General features: G+C 35.4%; 2 protein-coding genes across 2 annotated transcripts; both read right to left on the bottom strand.

Annotated features, from left to right (window-relative positions):
• Positions 1 to 2,574: 2,574 nt before the first annotated feature.
• On the bottom strand, positions 2,575 to 5,420 carry LOC132178421 (laccase-14-like). The gene is made up of 7 exons (XM_059590858.1): positions 5,310 to 5,420; positions 4,697 to 4,848; positions 4,347 to 4,591; positions 4,107 to 4,232; positions 3,379 to 3,976; positions 2,909 to 3,270; positions 2,575 to 2,783 (listed from the first exon to the last, which is right to left on the bottom strand). The coding sequence occupies exons 1-7, from the start codon at positions 5,418 to 5,420 to the stop codon at positions 2,575 to 2,577; spliced, it is 1,803 nt and encodes a 600-aa protein (XP_059446841.1).
• A 7,789-nt stretch (positions 5,421 to 13,209) lies between these two features.
• LOC132179647 (laccase-14-like) lies at positions 13,210 to 17,589 on the bottom strand. The gene is made up of 7 exons (XM_059592404.1): positions 17,494 to 17,589; positions 17,194 to 17,345; positions 15,776 to 16,020; positions 15,046 to 15,171; positions 14,123 to 14,717; positions 13,480 to 13,841; positions 13,210 to 13,391 (listed from the first exon to the last, which is right to left on the bottom strand). Exons 1-7 carry the CDS (start codon positions 17,587 to 17,589, stop codon positions 13,210 to 13,212), a joined length of 1,758 nt encoding a protein of 585 aa, XP_059448387.1.
• Positions 17,590 to 17,907: the final 318 nt, after the last annotated feature.

Genomic DNA, 17,907 nt, shown 5'->3' with positions numbered 1-17,907 from the left:
TGGTAAGACGTTAGATCAACATTTAGATCTAGATAAGAAGCATTCTATGGTTTAGATCAAACCACTAAATCGAACGATCTTGACTGTCCGAAAATAAATGGCCATCAATGTGCCATACAACCCGCGTGTGAGTCCGATGCTTTGCACCGTACTATATCAAACACTAGAGTATATCCTACCATAGCTCATTTAATAGTTTAAGTTTGTTGGGCCTTATAAATGCCAACAAAATATTATCTCTTTAAAACCTTTGATTTAAAACATTCCCTTTATCCGCAACAGCCAATGTATCCTGAATTCGGAAGCAACTTGTTCTCATCAATCCATGGGTTTCACTTTTGGCGTCTCTTCGTTTTGTTGTCTCCTGATAAGGAGAGACACAGAGAGATTTGAAGGACTTGGAAGAGAATATGACTTCCTATTCTTTGATTTAAAACCTTTGATTTAAAACATTCCCCAAACACAAAATAATATATATATATATATATATATATATATATTGAAAATATTTCAACAATCCCCACCATTTTCAAAATCAAAACAACTCGAGTGAATAAGAAAACTCATGTATAAATGAAGGTGTCTTGAGTACTTAAACCTTCACTTAGTGACTGTATGTCAAAGCTAATTAGAATAACACTTAATAGTACTACAAGAAAATAGATTTTTAACCGCGATAAAATGTTAAAAATTTAAAAATTGTTCTGTACAACTAATTAAACAAGCAAACTTTGAAAACTTTGTATCAGGGAAAATGATCATTTCCATTTCAAATCCCCTTCATTTTCTCTAGTTAGTACATTTATAAGAGTAGTGTTGTTCAAAAATTTTAACCTCAAAAAAATTTGGACAATTTTGCCATTTAGAGCACTAACCGGAAGAAATTGAAAGAATTTGAAATAGAGAGATCATTTTCCTTGTGCGAGACAAGTAGCTATTATCAAACAGTCAACTCCCGCAGAAATAATATAAAATTTAAACAATAAAAAGATTGGTGGAATTGTTTAAGAGTGCTACAATAAAATAGGTTATTAACGACGACATTTTGTACGTCCTCGTTAAAATTTTTTAAAAAATCGCTGAGAAAAATCGTCGCAACTGCTTGATTCTTATTAGTTGTCAACGAATTGTGATATAAAATGATATCATTTAATATAGCGATGTACTATATATTACGAAAGATAATAATATTTAATTAAACGAAATCGGCGGGTCTCACTCACCAAACTCTCGATCTCTTCCCCCCAAATCTTGAACTTGTAAGTCCTCCCTCGCCTTGAATTGATTAGTTTGCTGCTAATTAGCGTAAACATTCCAACGTAAGCCCCGGTAACCTTCAACTTGTAAGTCCTCGTCTTCAACTAATTTTCTTTGCTGCTTAGCATAAACAAAGTATTAACAATATTTTCTAAGAGGAATGTTAGGGTTCCTTTCCTTTTTTTTTAAAAAAAAAAAAATTTGGTTCTCAAATGACGTGTCGACACCATCTCGTCCTGGTATACCTTGATTTACTAAAACTAAAAATTACATGGGATGGTGACACATCATTTAGGAACCAAATTTTAGAGGAAAAAAAAAAAAAAAAACTAATCCATTTCGAGAGCCTGTTTGAGATTGCGTTTGAGAAATAAAACTTTTAAATCAAAAAACGCTTTTTGGCAAAAATTTTATTTTTAAGTTTTTGCCAAAAATGCGTTTTGACCATTTTTTGAGTTAAAAAAAAAAAAAAAAAAAAAAAAAAAAAAAAAGACTTTTTATAATTTTTTACCAAACAGACCAGCTTTTAACTCCATCCAGCTTCTTTCATTCACTACGTCTAGAGATGTTATGCTGGTTGTTGAGTTTAGTTTAAGATTTAATTTGGGAATGGGCTTGGTACGTAGTATTTGATTTTAGTGATTGTTCTTTGAATAAAAGAATGTAAATAGTTGTTAGTTTGGGGTAAGTTACGGATGAATACTATATAATATTGTAGCTGCTAGTTTGGAGTAAGTTACGGATGAATACTATATAATATTGTAGCTGCTGTTTGAGGTAGGTAGTAAACGTGTATTGTTGATGAGAGGCCCTTGAGATTTCACTCATGCATGGGGTGATTTCATCAAAGTATCATTTAAGGTCGATGATATATGCAACTTAGTAGATGAGTTTTATCCTCAAAATTTCATTGAGTAAGAAAAAATTTATTTGCGATTTCAATTGCATTGTTAGAATATTTTGTCACATAAATATTACAGAAATATAATATTTTAACATGCATCATCACGAGCTTGATTTGGCAAAACATTCAAAGTCTAAAAATATATCTACACTATCTGAGTTATGTGTAAGTTAAGATTAGCGATTTCGGGAAAGTCAAAGATATGATATGTTAAATCATTTAAGTGTGCATGTTACCAATGCCAGTACAGAACAAGCTTTAATAATTCACTCATTCAAAGCGGACAATCTGTAAAATTATTCCATTGATTTCTCAGCTTCTAGCCTTCCAGCATATATATTTAATTTGCTAAGTGTTTCGCCCTCCGTCATATTCTGCATATATAACTCAATTAACTAATAAAACTACAGGACCTAATCAAGTATTGTTTGGTTCTCCATATCTTCTTCATCCAACCCATCGATGTTTTGTATCCGAACTTTTAACGGCACTTTACAAGAAGGCATGTAAGCAGGGGGCTGGCGGATGCTTGTCTCAGTAGTGGGCCCATTCTTTACTATAAATGCCGTGTTCATACCCCAACTCAGATGTCGATCAAAATGACAATGCCAAAACCACACACCTGCGAAAAATCATTTGATGTAATATAATATTAGCGACCAACCACATTTTTAATGTTCATGAGATCGATCGGGATACGACAGTAACAACAAGAGTAGGTTAAGGTAGGTAGAAATACGTACGTACCTGGATTATTTGCTACAAATCTGATGGCAAGCCATCCCTTCTTAGGAACTCCAAAGGTATTCAATTCAGGAGGATCAACCAAATTAAAGCCTTTTGGATCTGTCTCATTATCAAAATTACCAAAGCCTGTTCCAACTACATAGTAGCTATATCCATGCAAATGCATCGGATGATTCACCGAGCCTTTTAGCAAGGCAGTCCCTTGAAAAACTATCTCCACTGCCTCGCCATAGTTCAACACCTTCACCTTGGTCCCTTGGCTTGTCAATAAAATGTTATCGGCCGGAAACTCATCACCTGTAAAGTTATAGAATAAAGGCGGGTAGTCCGGGAAGTCTGTGGTGTAAACCCCACTGATATTCCTGCATGCGTAAGAGCAAGAGGTTTCAGCTTCATTATATATATATTTTAAAAAGGCTAGCATATATATATATATATGTATACGGGAATTGAAATAGCTAGGGAACAACCTGTAGTAGGCATGAAGCACGTCAGTACTTGGGTTGACCCAAGTTATGTTATTTAAGGTTGAAACCAATGTTTCATTGTCATGCGCTCTTGTACAGATTGGACAGTAAAGCAAATTCATGGAAACTGTAATATACATTCTCTCAGTTATGTTGAGGGGGACATTTACTGGGTGTTCTTTGTTGGCCAAGCTCCTTATACGGCTGGTGAAGGTCAAGGCAGCCATGTAGTCCAAGTAAAGAGGAAGTGCAGTTGGAAAGGAGGGAGATGATGGGATAGTATAATTGCCTTTGTACTGTAGAATTGCAGTTGTATTGACGCGGTCAAAGTCGGCAACAGAGGCGTCTTCGCTTGAGTATTGTCTAATAGCCATGTAATAGTGGCCGAGAGGTTGGTTTGCTGTGAGCAAGACATCCATTGTTTGTCCGGGGCTTATCATGATGTATTCTGTGGAAATGGGTTTGATATAATGTGCATCCATCCCAACAACTGTGAGATTGTGTTCAGCAACTGCAAAGAAGACTTCTGCATTCATCACAGCATTGACTACCCGGAAAAGATAGGTTTTGCCGTAATCAACCATCCAACGATATGTCGTTCCTGCAGCAAATATTGATTCAGATGGTAGTCGAATCTTATAATATAATAAATTCATTTATTTCTATATATATATATTTTAATTCTACCTGAGTAGCTGAGATGCCAAATCAAAAGCTAAAGACGTACATACCCTTGGAGCAAGGACAAAAATCTCCCGGTTCACCGTTTATGGTATTAGCAACAGAATGTGGCAAGTCATCACCGGTTTCTATGGCCTCATCCACCAATTCCTTCAAATTTCCATCGTACCAGGCGGCTGCGTGCATGTTCAACAAAGCTGAATTACATACGTGTACTGCCTTTTTGCTTTTATTATATTTATATATATATATATATATAGATCGAAAGACATGTACGTATAATTGCATACCGAGCACAACGATCTCTTCTTCATCCGGCTTGGCAAATGGATAGGTGGATCCAACAGGTGGCAAGATAACTATGGCGCCATGAACTGTGGCACGTGTCCAATCGCTATGAGCATGCCACCAAAGGGTTCCTTCCTCATCAGAAAATATTACCTCGTACGTGAAATTTGATCCAGGTTCAATGGGACACTGTGTGATGTATTCTGGACCATCTGACCACGGATTTCTTGGTTGCTTCACACCGTGCCTGTCATTGTTTTATGTTTTGAATTATCTATTAATTAACCTTTCTTTTTTGGAACGGAAAACAACAAACGCCGTGTTTGTTAACGATTTTATTTTATGTTCTTACCAGTGAATAGTGACTCCATAGTATCCTTCGTTGCGGACATTAACATACACTGTATCTCCTTTGTGGACCCGAATTACTGGCCCCGGAAAACTTTCATTTACAACTAGTATGCTCTCCGTGTTACACAGCTTCGTGAAGTTTTTCTCCTTAAGCTACAAAAACAAGAAAAGAACATTTAATATATGATGGTGATTTATTATTAAAAAATGTACAATATATATATGTACATTGACATAATTAAGCTCCGACCCATTATATATATATATATATATATATATATATATATATATATATAGAGAGAGAGAGAGAGTATCTGAAAGGCAACATTTATTTTCTGACCTCCCCAGTCCCCTCCTCAGATCCAACCAAAAAAGAAAAAGAAAAAAAGAAACAGATGAACAAAAGAAAAGACAACATCGTATCATGGACACCCGCAACCGCAAGATAGGCTATAAACAATAATATTGATGGTTCTCTAAGAATGTGAACTTATCTACCATTATTTTGAATATCAAGCAAAAAGAAGTTTATTCAAACACAGGGAATGATAATTGAATAAACACGACATGGTTGCCCACTAGTACTAGAGGCTAGGAAAGTGTTAAGTACTTACAACAAAGTCGTAGAAATGGACCTCGCCTTGAACCATGCTAAAATATAACTGTCCAAGAAGAAGCAAAATGCCCAGAAACCCTAACACCGTATGCATGTTCTTGGAGTTCATTTTCTGACCCTTAAATGCAGTATTTTGTTTATACATATATATGCATGTGATTCCTCTTGATTTTTGAGACCTATATATATAGTAACAGCATTGAGATCCCTCTTTAAGAGGAACCGACGATGTCAGCTGAGGGAATTAAAAATAATGAACAGTCATGATCTTCTTGAACAGAGTTTGTAAATAAAAATATAAACCTACCTAACATTCTTGTTAATTAAATAATAAAATCATTCATTAAACAATAAATTTCGGCAACCAAGTTGCTGGATATAGAAACAAACTGCCCATGCGTTATCAATATGCTTTGTACAGAGATCCATATCTGGCATGGGCATTCCTGAATTCAGATACAGATCTACAGATCAATTAATTAATATAGAACGGTTCCATGGATCTGACGAATTCAAATTTGAGTTTCATTTCATTTCTTTCTCAGAGAGAGGTGGTCATCTGTCTTAAATTTAAGGATTTAAAAATATACATGTTGGAAAAAGAATAAATAAATATTTAAATTGAATAGTTAAAGTTAATAAGTACAATGGTGAAGCTGTACGTGCGCTATTACAGCGCATCCTCAATGAACTCTCTTAAATTTACTTTTACCCTAAATTTGGTTAAATTCTACAAAAACTAAGCTTCATCAAGCTCTCTCTTTTCTTCTTTTCATTTTAGGGCTTGCCAAACTTCCCCCACATTTGGAGAACAAAATCCTTTATCTACCCCTCCCCTTTTTTTTTTGAAATGTTTTTATACTTCCCCTCACCTTGCACTTTCTCTCTTCATCATCCTTATGGGTTTGTAACTTTGTGGAGGTGCTTTGAGAATAAAAAAAATGAATGAAGTCCTCAAGAGGTATCTCAATCGGTTGGGACTACGCCTAATAAAGCGGAGGTCACTAGCTAGTTCGAATTCCTCTCTTCTCTTATGCGGACATGTCAAAAAAAAAAATGAAAATAGAATAAAAAATTATATTTAAATATAATAGAGTAAAATTTGAAGAGTTTATTATTTGATACTAGTTAAATTAGAAAGAGTAAATTTTTTAACCAAATTTTAATTAAAGAATTAGAGAGTTCATTAAAAATGCTACGAGTATTTTAAAAAATAAATAGTTAAAATAAAAACAAAATTAGTTATTTTGAATAAAATTTGTAGTGAATTGAAAAAGTACGGATGCACATGCATATAAAGATGTTAAGCTGAGAGAGAGAGAGTCCTATCAGAAGAAAAAAGTAAAACAAATCATCCCAGTAGTATTTTCTGTGTGTCATGAGGTCATACTTTTGATTATCTATTAGGGACAATAGCATGACCTCGTGATTCTCTGTCTCTCACTGACGTTCTTGTCCTCAACCTAGAGTTCTTCCCAACTCATTATTCACGTGCTGCTGTGATTAATTAGCAACTAATTAATTAATCACAGCAGTTGTAAAACAAATCATCCCAGTTGTATTTTCTCTGTGTCATGAGGTCATACTTTCGATTTATTATTTAATTATCTATTAGGGACAATATGATCATGACCTCGTGCTTTTCTCTCTGTCTCTCACTGACGTTCTTGTCCTCAACCTAAAGTTCTTCTCAACTCATTATTCACGTGCTGCTGTGATTAATTAGCAACTAACCGTCAAGTCCTCAGCTTCCCTGGATCCTGGAGAATTTTATTTCATTGTTATTATTTTTTTGGGGTTTTTAAATAGAGAATGGAGAAAGGCTGACCGCCCGAAAGATTAATTAATTCAGTTACAATTAATGAAATTGTTAGTTATTGATATAAGACGTGTCCTTGTCCCCCACTAAAGACAAACAGGGTTTTTAGTTGCTTTTATAATTATTTTTCTTCCTAGATTTATGTTTACATTAAATTTACTTTAATTGTTTTATTTCTTTATTAGAATTAGGTTTACTATTGATACCATAACTAAATTTATTTTCTCTACAAGTAGGGACAGAGTCAGGAGGCCAAAGTCAAAAAAATTTACTACTAGGGGCCGGTTTATATATATATATATAAACCTTAAAATATCTTTGTTCTTAGGAATTGGAAGGGGACAATGGCCAATACAAGTCCGTACCCTTGTGTCCCTAGGATTCGGATCCTCTCTGGTTCAAACTAGTTTACGGCTCAAATTTTTTTAAAAAGATCTAAAGTACAAAATCAGCCACATCATCAAACACCCAGTTAACCACGTCTAAAAGAAAACGTAAACTTTAACGGCAAATCCCTCCTCCATCCAAACCCATCCCTCGCCACTTCATCTACTGGCGACTGTTTCTCCGATTGGATTTCTCTGCCACAATCTCCTTCGTTGCTGGCTTTGGGGTTCCTCTGCCATGAACAAATAACAAGGAAGAATTCGAGGCTCATTTTCTGTTGCTGCGGGAGTCATTAGCGATGCTTCTGGAAACATCATCATGGTAGCTACTCATAAGTTACACTCCATAGATGCTCTAGCTAGGGAAGTTTTTGCTGCTCTTCTCACGGCTCGTATGGCTGCCTCTCTGACCAATGATAAATTTTGTATTGAAGGGGATGCTCTTTTAGTAGTTTTAGCTATTAACAATCTTTCCCTTTTCTCTTCTTGGTCTTTTGGTAATTGTATTTCTGACATTAGTGTTACTTTATCCTCCTTTCCTAACTGAAATGCTTCGAAAGTGTCTAGATGTGCCAACTTTCGTGCACACGATTTAGCTAAATGGGCCGCTTCCCATCTTATTTTTGGAAGCATTCCCATAGGGTCTCCCATTATCTCTTCCATTCGGATCAGAAGTGGTAAAGACCCTCCCCTATAGCCTTTTCCCTTATTCAATTAAAAAAAAAAAAAAAGGAAGAAGACTCTCTCCACTTGCTCAGTACGTCGGGTCAACTTCTCCAGCTCTGGAGCTCTTTCTTTGTGATGGGTTTCTCCACCACCACTTCCTCCGTTGCTCTCTTTTGGTGTGCAATTGGCCGCTAGATGCTCGAGTATTGCTTTTTAAATGGAAAAGTGGTATTTTTTTTGTTTTTTATTTTTTCTCCTCTGTCTTGGAAGAATGGCAATAACTGCAAGAACCGAGGAAGGATTAGAGGAATGGGGATATGTTGAAGTGAGATTCTTTTTTTTTTCTCAAATGGAGTGTTGATATTTGCTTTTGGATCGCGTTACAGAGGAGCTTGTATGTTTTGTTGCTCACATAAGTCCCTAGAGTTGAGGATGCCTCTAAGCCGAGGAATTGAGATAGGGATTTTTGAAAACGATTTGAAACCGAGGACTTCGAGATGGTGGTGGTGGTGGGGAAACCTACCATGGAGAGAGCCACCGTTACCGGAATCATTTTTTTTTCTTCTAATTGCGTTAGCAAAAATATTACAGTCTCTTTCTTTATGGGATTTCACAGATAGAATATGCATACAACTCTGTTATATGGTATGAAGAAAATATTCTACTTGTTTGTCTAGATTGTTGTGAGTGCACTTGTGAGTGTTGTATCCCACATTAAGAAAATATAAAAGAAAAGAGTAGTTAATATACTTAAGTGGACCTTAGCCCATTAGCTTAGGACTTTGGGCTAGAGTTGTGTTCAATTATATATATTAATATACTCTGGTTAAAAACTCCATAATCGCTTTATCTCCCAACATAGATCTCTCTCTTTTTCTCTCAAGCAACAACACAAACATAGAGTCTTCTTCCTTATTCTTTGTTCATGGCCGAGGAACACCAAAAGCCAGCACGGAGGAGATAGTGATGCAAAAATGCACCACAGAGATGGATCTACCGGAGCCGGAGAAGCCAGGTACAATGGTTGAGAAAGTGGGGAAGGAAGAGAGGAACTTGGGTTTGGATGGAAGAGAAGATTTGACGTTAAAGTTTAACATTTTTTTTAGATGACAGAGTTAAAGTTCATCTTATTTTTCTAGATGACGTGGCAACATTTTAACCTTGGATTCTTTTAAAACAATATGAGCCGTTAACTAGATACTCTCCATTTCAAATGAAATGGAGAGGATCCGTTTTCGTGTCGCTAGGGGCTACAAGTTTTATTTTTTATTTTTTATTTTTTATTTAACAAGTTTTATTTTTTATTTTTATAAATAGGTTAGCTTATTATCAAAACATAGAATTTTCTCTCACATACTCTGCGAAGTTTTATCTTTCTTTTAGCCTGTATGCTTGTTTTATCTTTTGGTCAGAAGATCTAGACCCTTCTGATTGTTGTAACTTAGTCTTTTGTTACATCAATTGGTATTAAAAGCATGTTTTATCCTAATCATGGCCAATCAATGCAACAATGTCGAACTTCTCCAATAACATTGCTTGTAGGGGAAGGGCTCTTTCGAGAGCCAAATTCATGAGGTATTCGAGCCGGCATTATCCGGATTTGATGGCCAACTTAACAGCAACAACTTCTATAACAACGTCATTCGTGTGAGAGATGTTGTTTCGAGATCTGACTACCAGTGATACATCAAGCGATTAGAGGCTCCATAGAGAGCCAAATTCCAAGAGCTCGAGCAAACAGTGGAGACTGCAACATGACATGCGCCAAATGCAGGAGATGATGAAGCGCATGCACATGGGTCCTATTCGTAATCACAGGGACAATCTTGCCTATGATGATGATAGGGTCCAAGTGAGGACTATTCCTCACTAACGACCTCATAAATTCCAGTTGTATTTTGTGTTCTGTAATCATGGTAACGTTTGGCAAACAACAAGGCTTTTTCACGGCACTGTTCATAATAAAAAAAAATTAAAAAAGAAAATAATGATTAGTATAGAAAAGTGAAAAAATGGTATTGAAAAGTGCAAAAATTTTGTTTTGTAATAAATTTTTTATTTGAATAGCAGTAAAAAGTAAATAATTTAATATAAAAAGTGAATGATGTAATATAAAAGTGAGAATGTTTTTATTTTAATTTTTCTAAAAATAAAATAAATAGTATTTAAGACGAGAGGGTGTTATGAGGTGTTGTTTAACAAATAACCCCATGCCCCGTGGTTTGTTCGAGCATCCAAACATGACCTCGTGATTTTCTCTCTGTCACGAGGTCATACTTTCCATTTATTATTTAATTATTTATTAGGGACAATAACATGACCTCATGATTTTCTCTCTGTCTCTCACTGGCAGTGACGTTTTTGTTCTCAACCTAAAGTTCTCAATTTATTACTCACGTGCTGCTGTTCGTAATGAGCAACTAATCGTCAACTCCTCGGCTTCCCTGGACGTTGGAAAAAGTTTGTTTTTTTTTTTTATAAAAAAAATAGATAGTGGAGAAAGGTTGCATATTGACCTCCCAACAAATCAATAGAAACTATATATATATATATATAGAAAGGCTGATTGTGTCGGACTGACTCGTCTCTAGTCTCTCCCTCTCTGCTCTAATGCTGCAATGGGCTCTTGAGTCTTCTTAATTAAGGTTACATAACGTCTTTTGCAAAGTTTAGCTTGTAGGGATTATGAATTAGTTTTAATGGGTAGGAGCCAAAAAAATTTACGGGTAGGGTTTAGCTGGGCTGAAAATAATGTTAATTGACCTTCAATTTTTTATTTTTTTCAAACGAGTTGGAGGCCTTGGTCTATACCGGCCAGTGGCCACCCCCAGCTAGCTCCGTCTCTGCATTTGACCATAGATTTCTCAATTGTTTGACTCCGTGCGTGTGAGCATCATATTGCCTTTATTTATTAATTAGCATTACTATTGTCATCATCCTCATATATATTATTAGTGATCATAGATGGATATTAGGTGAGAGAGAGAGAAAGTACCAGTGAATTGTAACTCCATAATACCCTTGATTGTGAACATTAACAAAAAAACGTATCCCCTTTTTGAACATGGATTATCGGTCTTGGAAAACTTTCATTTACGACCAATATGGGTTTCGTTTCACACAGCTTCGTAAAATTCTTCTCCTTTAGCTGCAAGACGAAAGAGTAATAAGGGAAACCAATTAAAACAAAATAAAATAACTTTTACGCTTTACTTTCATACACAAAAGCATATATATATATAGGGATTATTTTTCACAACCAATTTGGAATGAGCCCACAAACTATGAATTTGACAACCATTTATTTTACTAAATTATCCTTAATTGTTTAAATTGATGACCCTGTGTATAAAAGTTCAAAGCGACTTAAAAAAGTTATACAATTCTAAATGGATTTGCATGTATGTCCATAGCAAGCACAACACATGCACTTCTTTCCTATGTGAGTTTCTGGTTAGATTTTATAAGTCATATCATTTAAGTTAATTAAAATTTAGGAAAAATTTTACAAATGAGTACCACGCGATTTAAAAAAAATTAAAATTTTAAAATCTCTTAATTTCACTCCCGAACTTTTAATTTGATGCAATATACCCCGTTAGTTTGTGGACATTAAAAGTGATGACATGACATGTATACTCCTGAAACTTTTATAAAATTCTAAATTTACCCTTGATTTCAAATTAAAAATTAAAATTGAAGAATAATTTGGTTTTTTTTAAATGGTTTCCGTTAGGGTTTAACGGCAAAAATCGATGGAGGAAGGTCAATTGCATCAAATTAAAAGTTGATAGAGTGAAATTGAGAGTTTTTAAAATTTGGGGAGTCTTTTCTAAACGCGTGATAGTTTAAGGGTCTTAAATGAAATTATCCGTAAAATTTAAATACCACAAAAATGTGTGTTTGACACCGTGTGAAAGGCCACATAAAAGTAGGTTTGAAACCATGTAGAAATATATGTAAAATATGTGTGAGAGAGAGAGAGTGTGTTGAGCATTAAATCTTAATCATAAAATAAAATTTCTCGTTACCATTTGAGGACAAAATCTTAATCATATTATAATTATATTTGATATCCATGCAACAAAGAGGTGGGTTTGAGACTTACAACAAAGTCGTAACTGTTTATGGTTTTCCAATGGAGAATCAGTCTGTTTGCTACTGGGAAAACACCCTTTCCTTGTATTATTTATACATCATCTTTGGCCAATATCCTTTTGAGAGCAATCGAACTAACTGATAGAGAGAGGGTGGGTAGGACTTAGGAGATCAGTTCCAACGGGCTGTAAATGCTCGCTGGAGGAGGAATGGTAGCTCACAATTAGTCACACCCAACCAATATCAGTCTTTGTCAGGTTTTAATTTTTTTTCTTTTTGCTTTTTTCCGATAGGCTAGTCGTGGCACTTTTCTTTATGTTTATTGGTCTCAATGAGCAGCTAGCTTTTTGTCCAGCTTGCTCGTATGATTCGTGCATGGTGGGCTTGAATTCTTTTATGAAATGAATAATGTTGTACACATTTTTACTTTCTTCACGTACACTTATCTTTTTTTAGGTATTATTTAAAATTACCATTGATAATTATCAAACCACAACCTTGTTCCTTCAACTGTTGAAGTCTATGATGAGTCAGTAAGATATCCAATGAATAAGCTTGCCCACTGAGGAGCCTTGGCAGCTATTCCACCTGCAAGAAGATACCTCTAAGAGCAGCTATTCCACCTGCAAGAAGAAGCACAAGACCGAATATGTTAATATATGTTAATTTCATCTGCGTGTTGCGTCTAATTATAATATATGTTAATTTATCCTTTTTCATACAAGATCAACAAGATAGAATTTATTCACAGCTTCAACTTTTCTAAAATAATTGACGCTGGTTTCTATGGATCATAGATCACAATAGACAAAGGAAACAGTAGCTTTTTCCTTTTATAGTGGTCTCAAAACCAAGAAATTTTCGATGAACTACAAACTAAGTAGATAGCACCTCGATCCTCACAGGTATTACTATCAAAATTTCTTTATTTACTCTTCGTTCTGGAAGATTGTCTGTTGAAGCCCAGCCAGTGCATCCGCTCCACAAGGCGGCATGTAAGCCGGGGGAGGGCGGAGCTTTGTCTCTTCCGTGGGGCCGTTTCGTACTATGAAAACTGTGTCCATACCCCAACTCATGTGCCGGTCAAAATGGCAATGCATGTACCAAACCCCTAAAACAATTATGCATATTACATAATAGAAAATAATTAATTTAATCATTGAATTAATATTCTAACAATAGTTATTTAATAAACGTACCTGGATTGTCGGCTTTGAATCTAATGGTAGCCCAGCCATCCTTAGGAACTGGAACAGTGTTAGCTTCGGGTGGATCAACTAAATTATAAGTTAATGGGTCACTCATATTGTCGAAATTTCCAAGTCCTGTCCCAACCACATAAAATCTAAACCCATGCAAATGAATTGGATGATTTTCTCCTGAATTCATGACATTAGTCCCCTGAAACGTTATTTCCACGGTTTCGTTATAATCTAGTATCTTCACCCTTGTCCCTTGGTCCGATAGGGTAACATTGTCCGTCAATAGAGCGTCTGAGGTAAAATTAAACAGATTTGGGGGCTTGTTTGGGAAATTTTCATCAAAATATCCACTTATGTTCCTGCCACAAAAAGTTTTGAAATGATGTTATTTCATTATAAGATCATACCATATATGAGCCATCCAAACTAATGTACGTCAAAACTAATAAATTAATGAACTCATTATCATGGCCGGGTTGATAAGATGTACGGTAAACATCGCAAATTAAATTAAAAATGCAACATTTGTAATTGAGAACGCGTGACACTCCAACTTACATCCCATTCTCATGGCACGTGCACATAACACAATACCATTCATTTAATTAATTAAGTTGCAAGGTATAGCATTCAAAATTACCTGTAATAAGCTTGCAAAATATCCAAAGAAGGGTTTGCAAAACTGATGTTGTTTAAGCTGGAAGCAAGCCTATTCCCATCAGGCCCTGCGCATGAGGCATTGGGACAACGCATCATGTTTATGGAAACTGTCACAAACATTCTGGTGTCGACACTTTGAGGGACATCTATAGGATGCTCTTTGGACGCCAAGCTCCTTAAACGTGTTGTGAACAACGCCGCAGCGCCAATGTCATAAAAACCGGGGATGTTGGTCGGCCACACCGGTGACGATGGGGGAGTGTAGTTTCCGTTGTACTGGAAGATTGCGCTGGTGATGCTTTTGTCGAAGTCATCTGCCTGTCCATCAAAATAAGGGCTGGCAAGCATGTAATAGTGGCTGAGGGGTTGATTTGCTGTGACCAAAACATCCATTGTCTGCCCTGGGGTTATCATTATGTAACTCATTTTTAAGGGTTTGATGTAGGAACCATCCCATCCGACAACTGTGAGATTGTGGTCTGCAATGGTGAAGAACATGTCTGTGTTCTGTACGGAATTAACTATGCGAAGTAGATAGGTCTTTCCATAATCAACCCACATACGAAATGTTGTATCTGCAATTGGCCATCATAATTTGTTAATTCGATCAACACCCAAAATATTTTGTTGAAATTAATTGAGATGAATATATATTATGTTAAATCAATAATTATTCTTAAAAAAACATTTTGCTGCATCAAACAAGTTACGTACGTGCGTTTTTGCTTCCGCACATCCTAGAGTGGTCCGTCAACACACAAAATATGTTATTTGAAGATGGTTGAATCATTATATGGCATTTGGAGGTGATTCGGTCACCCCTTTAATTGGACTGAACTCAATAGTAGTCCAACCACCTCGATCTTCAGTTGAATATGAGAGTTATGTCTTTGTGTATTGTACCTTTGGAGCACGAATAAAAATCCCCGGGTTGGCCGTTGATGGCATAGGAATCTGACAATACCGTCAATCCACCGTAACGGAGGGCCTCATCCATTAACACCATCACATCTTCTTTGTACCACGAAGCTGCAATAAAACACCATGATCAGCCAAAAAGTCAAACGAAGATCTAATTAAGATGTATGATTTTGCTGCATCAGTTAGATTCAACAGGAAATTTTCAAATAAAGAACATGGATCAGATATTTTTATTTAGTTAATAAAGATAATTAAAAAAAAAAAAAAAAAAAACCTTCTGATAATAAGATAAATAAAAATAAAATTAATTTGACAAAGTTCACAGCATTTTTTTGTCTCTCTAATTTGAGGTTCTAACAAATAGCTTTCGGGGTTTCAAAAGTGACAAAACACTTCAATTCATTATGTGCTAAATTTTTTGACAAAATCCATTATATGCCATGTCAGTATTTATCATATTGTGATGAGTAATTCTAGGTGGCCTACTTATACCCCACATGTGGCTATTAAAATCACTCTTTGATCAAAATTCAATAATAATCAATCACAAACCTAATGATGATTTTAATAGCCACATTATTCTTAGTGGGACACAAGTAAGACACAAGTAGGCCACCGAGAATTACTTTATTGTGACACGTCTTACTTTTAATAAAAAATTTCTTATTATTGAACAATATCAATGCCCAGATCTAGATACTATTTTGCGTACCAAATAATAAAATTTGTTCTGCATCAGGCATGGGAAATGGATAAGTTGTTCCATCTGCAGGCAAGATGACTAAGGCACCATGAACAGTGGCTCTTGACCAGTCGCTGTGGGCATGCCAGAATAAAGTTCCTTCTTCTTCAGTAAGTAGGACTTGGTAAGTGAAGTTTGTTCCGGTTGGGATGGGGCACTGAGTGATGTACTCAGGTCCATAAAACCATGAGTTCCTTGGTTGCTTCACTCCATGCCTATAACCAAATAAGAAAATCAATTAATAATACAGAAATATTCATATAAATTCAAACTAAAAATAAAGAAAGAAAGAAAGAAAAGAAAGGAAAAATTTATTTAGTTGTTGACTAAAACTCTTTTTGTAATTTTCAAAAATAAACTATTTTCAAGTTTACTTGTCTTTTTAATTAAGGTCATAGCGTAAATAGCTAATGCTTTTTGGTTGGGTCTTAACATAAAAATGTTGTGATGTTACAAATATTGATTTTTATTTACCTATTAATTTTTTGACCATTTGACAATAAAATCAATTCATGAGTTTTTATTATGGAAAAATTAGATATATGGTTGTTGGGGAATAAATATCTTTTACAAACTATTTTTAATTGCTGGTTTTAATGTGTTTTTTAACCGTTGGTTTTTATATTAAAAACCATTTGTCCAGTTGTCCTCAACATATAAGCCTTGTTGACCGTTTGATTTTTTTTGTTGACCGTTTGTCTTGAATAAATGGATTATATAGCTGTTGCATTTTAACCAATGGCTTTAAGAGAAAGAAAAAAAAACTCATCTTTTTATTGCCTTTTAACCGTTGGATTTAAGAGGAAAAATTGCTCTTGTATTGCTTTTTGACCGTTGGTTATTAATGGTATTAGTAAAAGCAAGGAGCTCAATTTCTTTTATAAATTGAGCCCACCTACTAGCTCCAAAAATCACTTCTTTTGGTTCCAAAGAAAAGCATCGTACAACCTTTTTCTTTTTCCAACAAATTTTATTTTCATAAGCCATTGAGCTATATTTTGGTCTTTGTTTTTTGTGTGGGTTTGTCCCTCATCTTCTTTGATCAAAGGGTTGTTCATTTGATCTTCGTTACTTGGAAGTGCGTCCTTAACGAAGGTAGACGCTATAGTCTAATCCTGGGAGGTTGCGTGTCAAGAGATTCAATCGCACCGAGTTATACACTCCGGGAGGCACGAAATCAACCTTTAAGGACAACGCTCTTGCGTGATTCTATAGCTTTGTGAGATTTTTCCTTGCTCTATTTTTATTTATTTATTGTATTCTATTTATCTAATTGTTAATTGTTTGGATTAATATTATTTAGCATCAATAAGAATTTTTGCACCATCCATTTAATTTTACAACAAAAAATAGTGAAGAAATTGATTGAGAGGAAGAGAGGGAGTTACCAGTGAATGGTGACACCATATGTTCCTTGATTGTAAACATTCACGTACAGAGTGTCCCCTTTGTGGGCGCGAATCGCCGGTCCCGGAAAACTGGCATTCACCGTCAAAGTGCTCTTTGTAGCGCATAGCTTTGTGAAATTGCTTTCCTTGACCTGAAAGCGGAAAACCAGAGTATTATTCAGTGATTAGCACAATAATTATCCCTCAGCCCTCAGCTCTCAGCTCAGGCTAATTGGGTACTGTATTAACGCTAATTACAAAAACACAATGAATACGATGTAATGAGTCAGCTGTACTTACGACAAAGTCGTAGTAGTGTACTTTGCCTTGTGCCCTGCAGTGAAGCAATAACAACCCCAGCAGCCATAACAAAAGCTTCTTCGTCTTTAATGACATGTCCATTTCCTCTCGATCTTCCTTGTCCCTGAACTGGACTGGAAGTACGACAGCTATTATAACATGGACATTTCGGTTGGCGCTGTTAATTGGGAGATTCTGGTTAAGTATTGATTTACTTTTTTAACTAGAGAATAGAGATTAGAGAAGAAGTTTAGGGTGACATTTAGGTGGACTTGCTGGAATGCTGGTACACAACTTTGGTGGAAATGAAGACGAGGAACTTCGGTTGCCTGGTGGCTATCATATAATTTATTGTTTTTATTTCATCTAAAAATATGCCCTGTTCCAGATATTTCATATATTCCCCATAATGTA

Source organism: Corylus avellana, chromosome ca4 (genome assembly GCF_901000735.1).
Source record: "Corylus avellana chromosome ca4, CavTom2PMs-1.0".
In the NCBI taxonomy this organism is placed as follows: Eukaryota; Viridiplantae; Streptophyta; class Magnoliopsida; order Fagales; family Betulaceae; genus Corylus; species Corylus avellana.
This window is presented reverse-complemented; position numbering and strand designations above follow the sequence as displayed.

What these genes read in the sequence shown, in the direction of transcription:
- LOC132179647 (XM_059592404.1), bottom strand. Translation starts at nt 17,589, where the DNA reads ATGTCATTAAAGACGAAGAAGCTTTTGTTATGGCTGCTGGGGTTGTTA. An exon ending in ATTTTGCAAGCTTATTACAG is followed by an intron (nt 13,842 to 14,122) that starts GTAATTTTGAAT and finishes TTTTTGTGGCAG; the next exon opens with GAACATAAGTGGATATTTTG. An exon ending in ATTCAAAGCCGACAATCCAG is followed by an intron (nt 13,392 to 13,479) that starts GTACGTTTATTA and finishes TAATTGTTTTAG; the next exon opens with GGGTTTGGTACATGCATTGC.
- LOC132178421 (XM_059590858.1), bottom strand. Translation starts at nt 5,420, where the DNA reads ATGAACTCCAAGAACATGCATACGGTGTTAGGGTTTCTGGGCATTTTG. An exon ending in AGAAGAGATCGTTGTGCTCG is followed by an intron (nt 4,233 to 4,346) that starts GTATGCAATTAT and finishes ACATGCACGCAG; the next exon opens with CCGCCTGGTACGATGGAAAT. An exon ending in TTTTTGTCCTTGCTCCAAGG is followed by an intron (nt 3,977 to 4,106) that starts GTATGTACGTCT and finishes TATTTGCTGCAG; the next exon opens with GAACGACATATCGTTGGATG.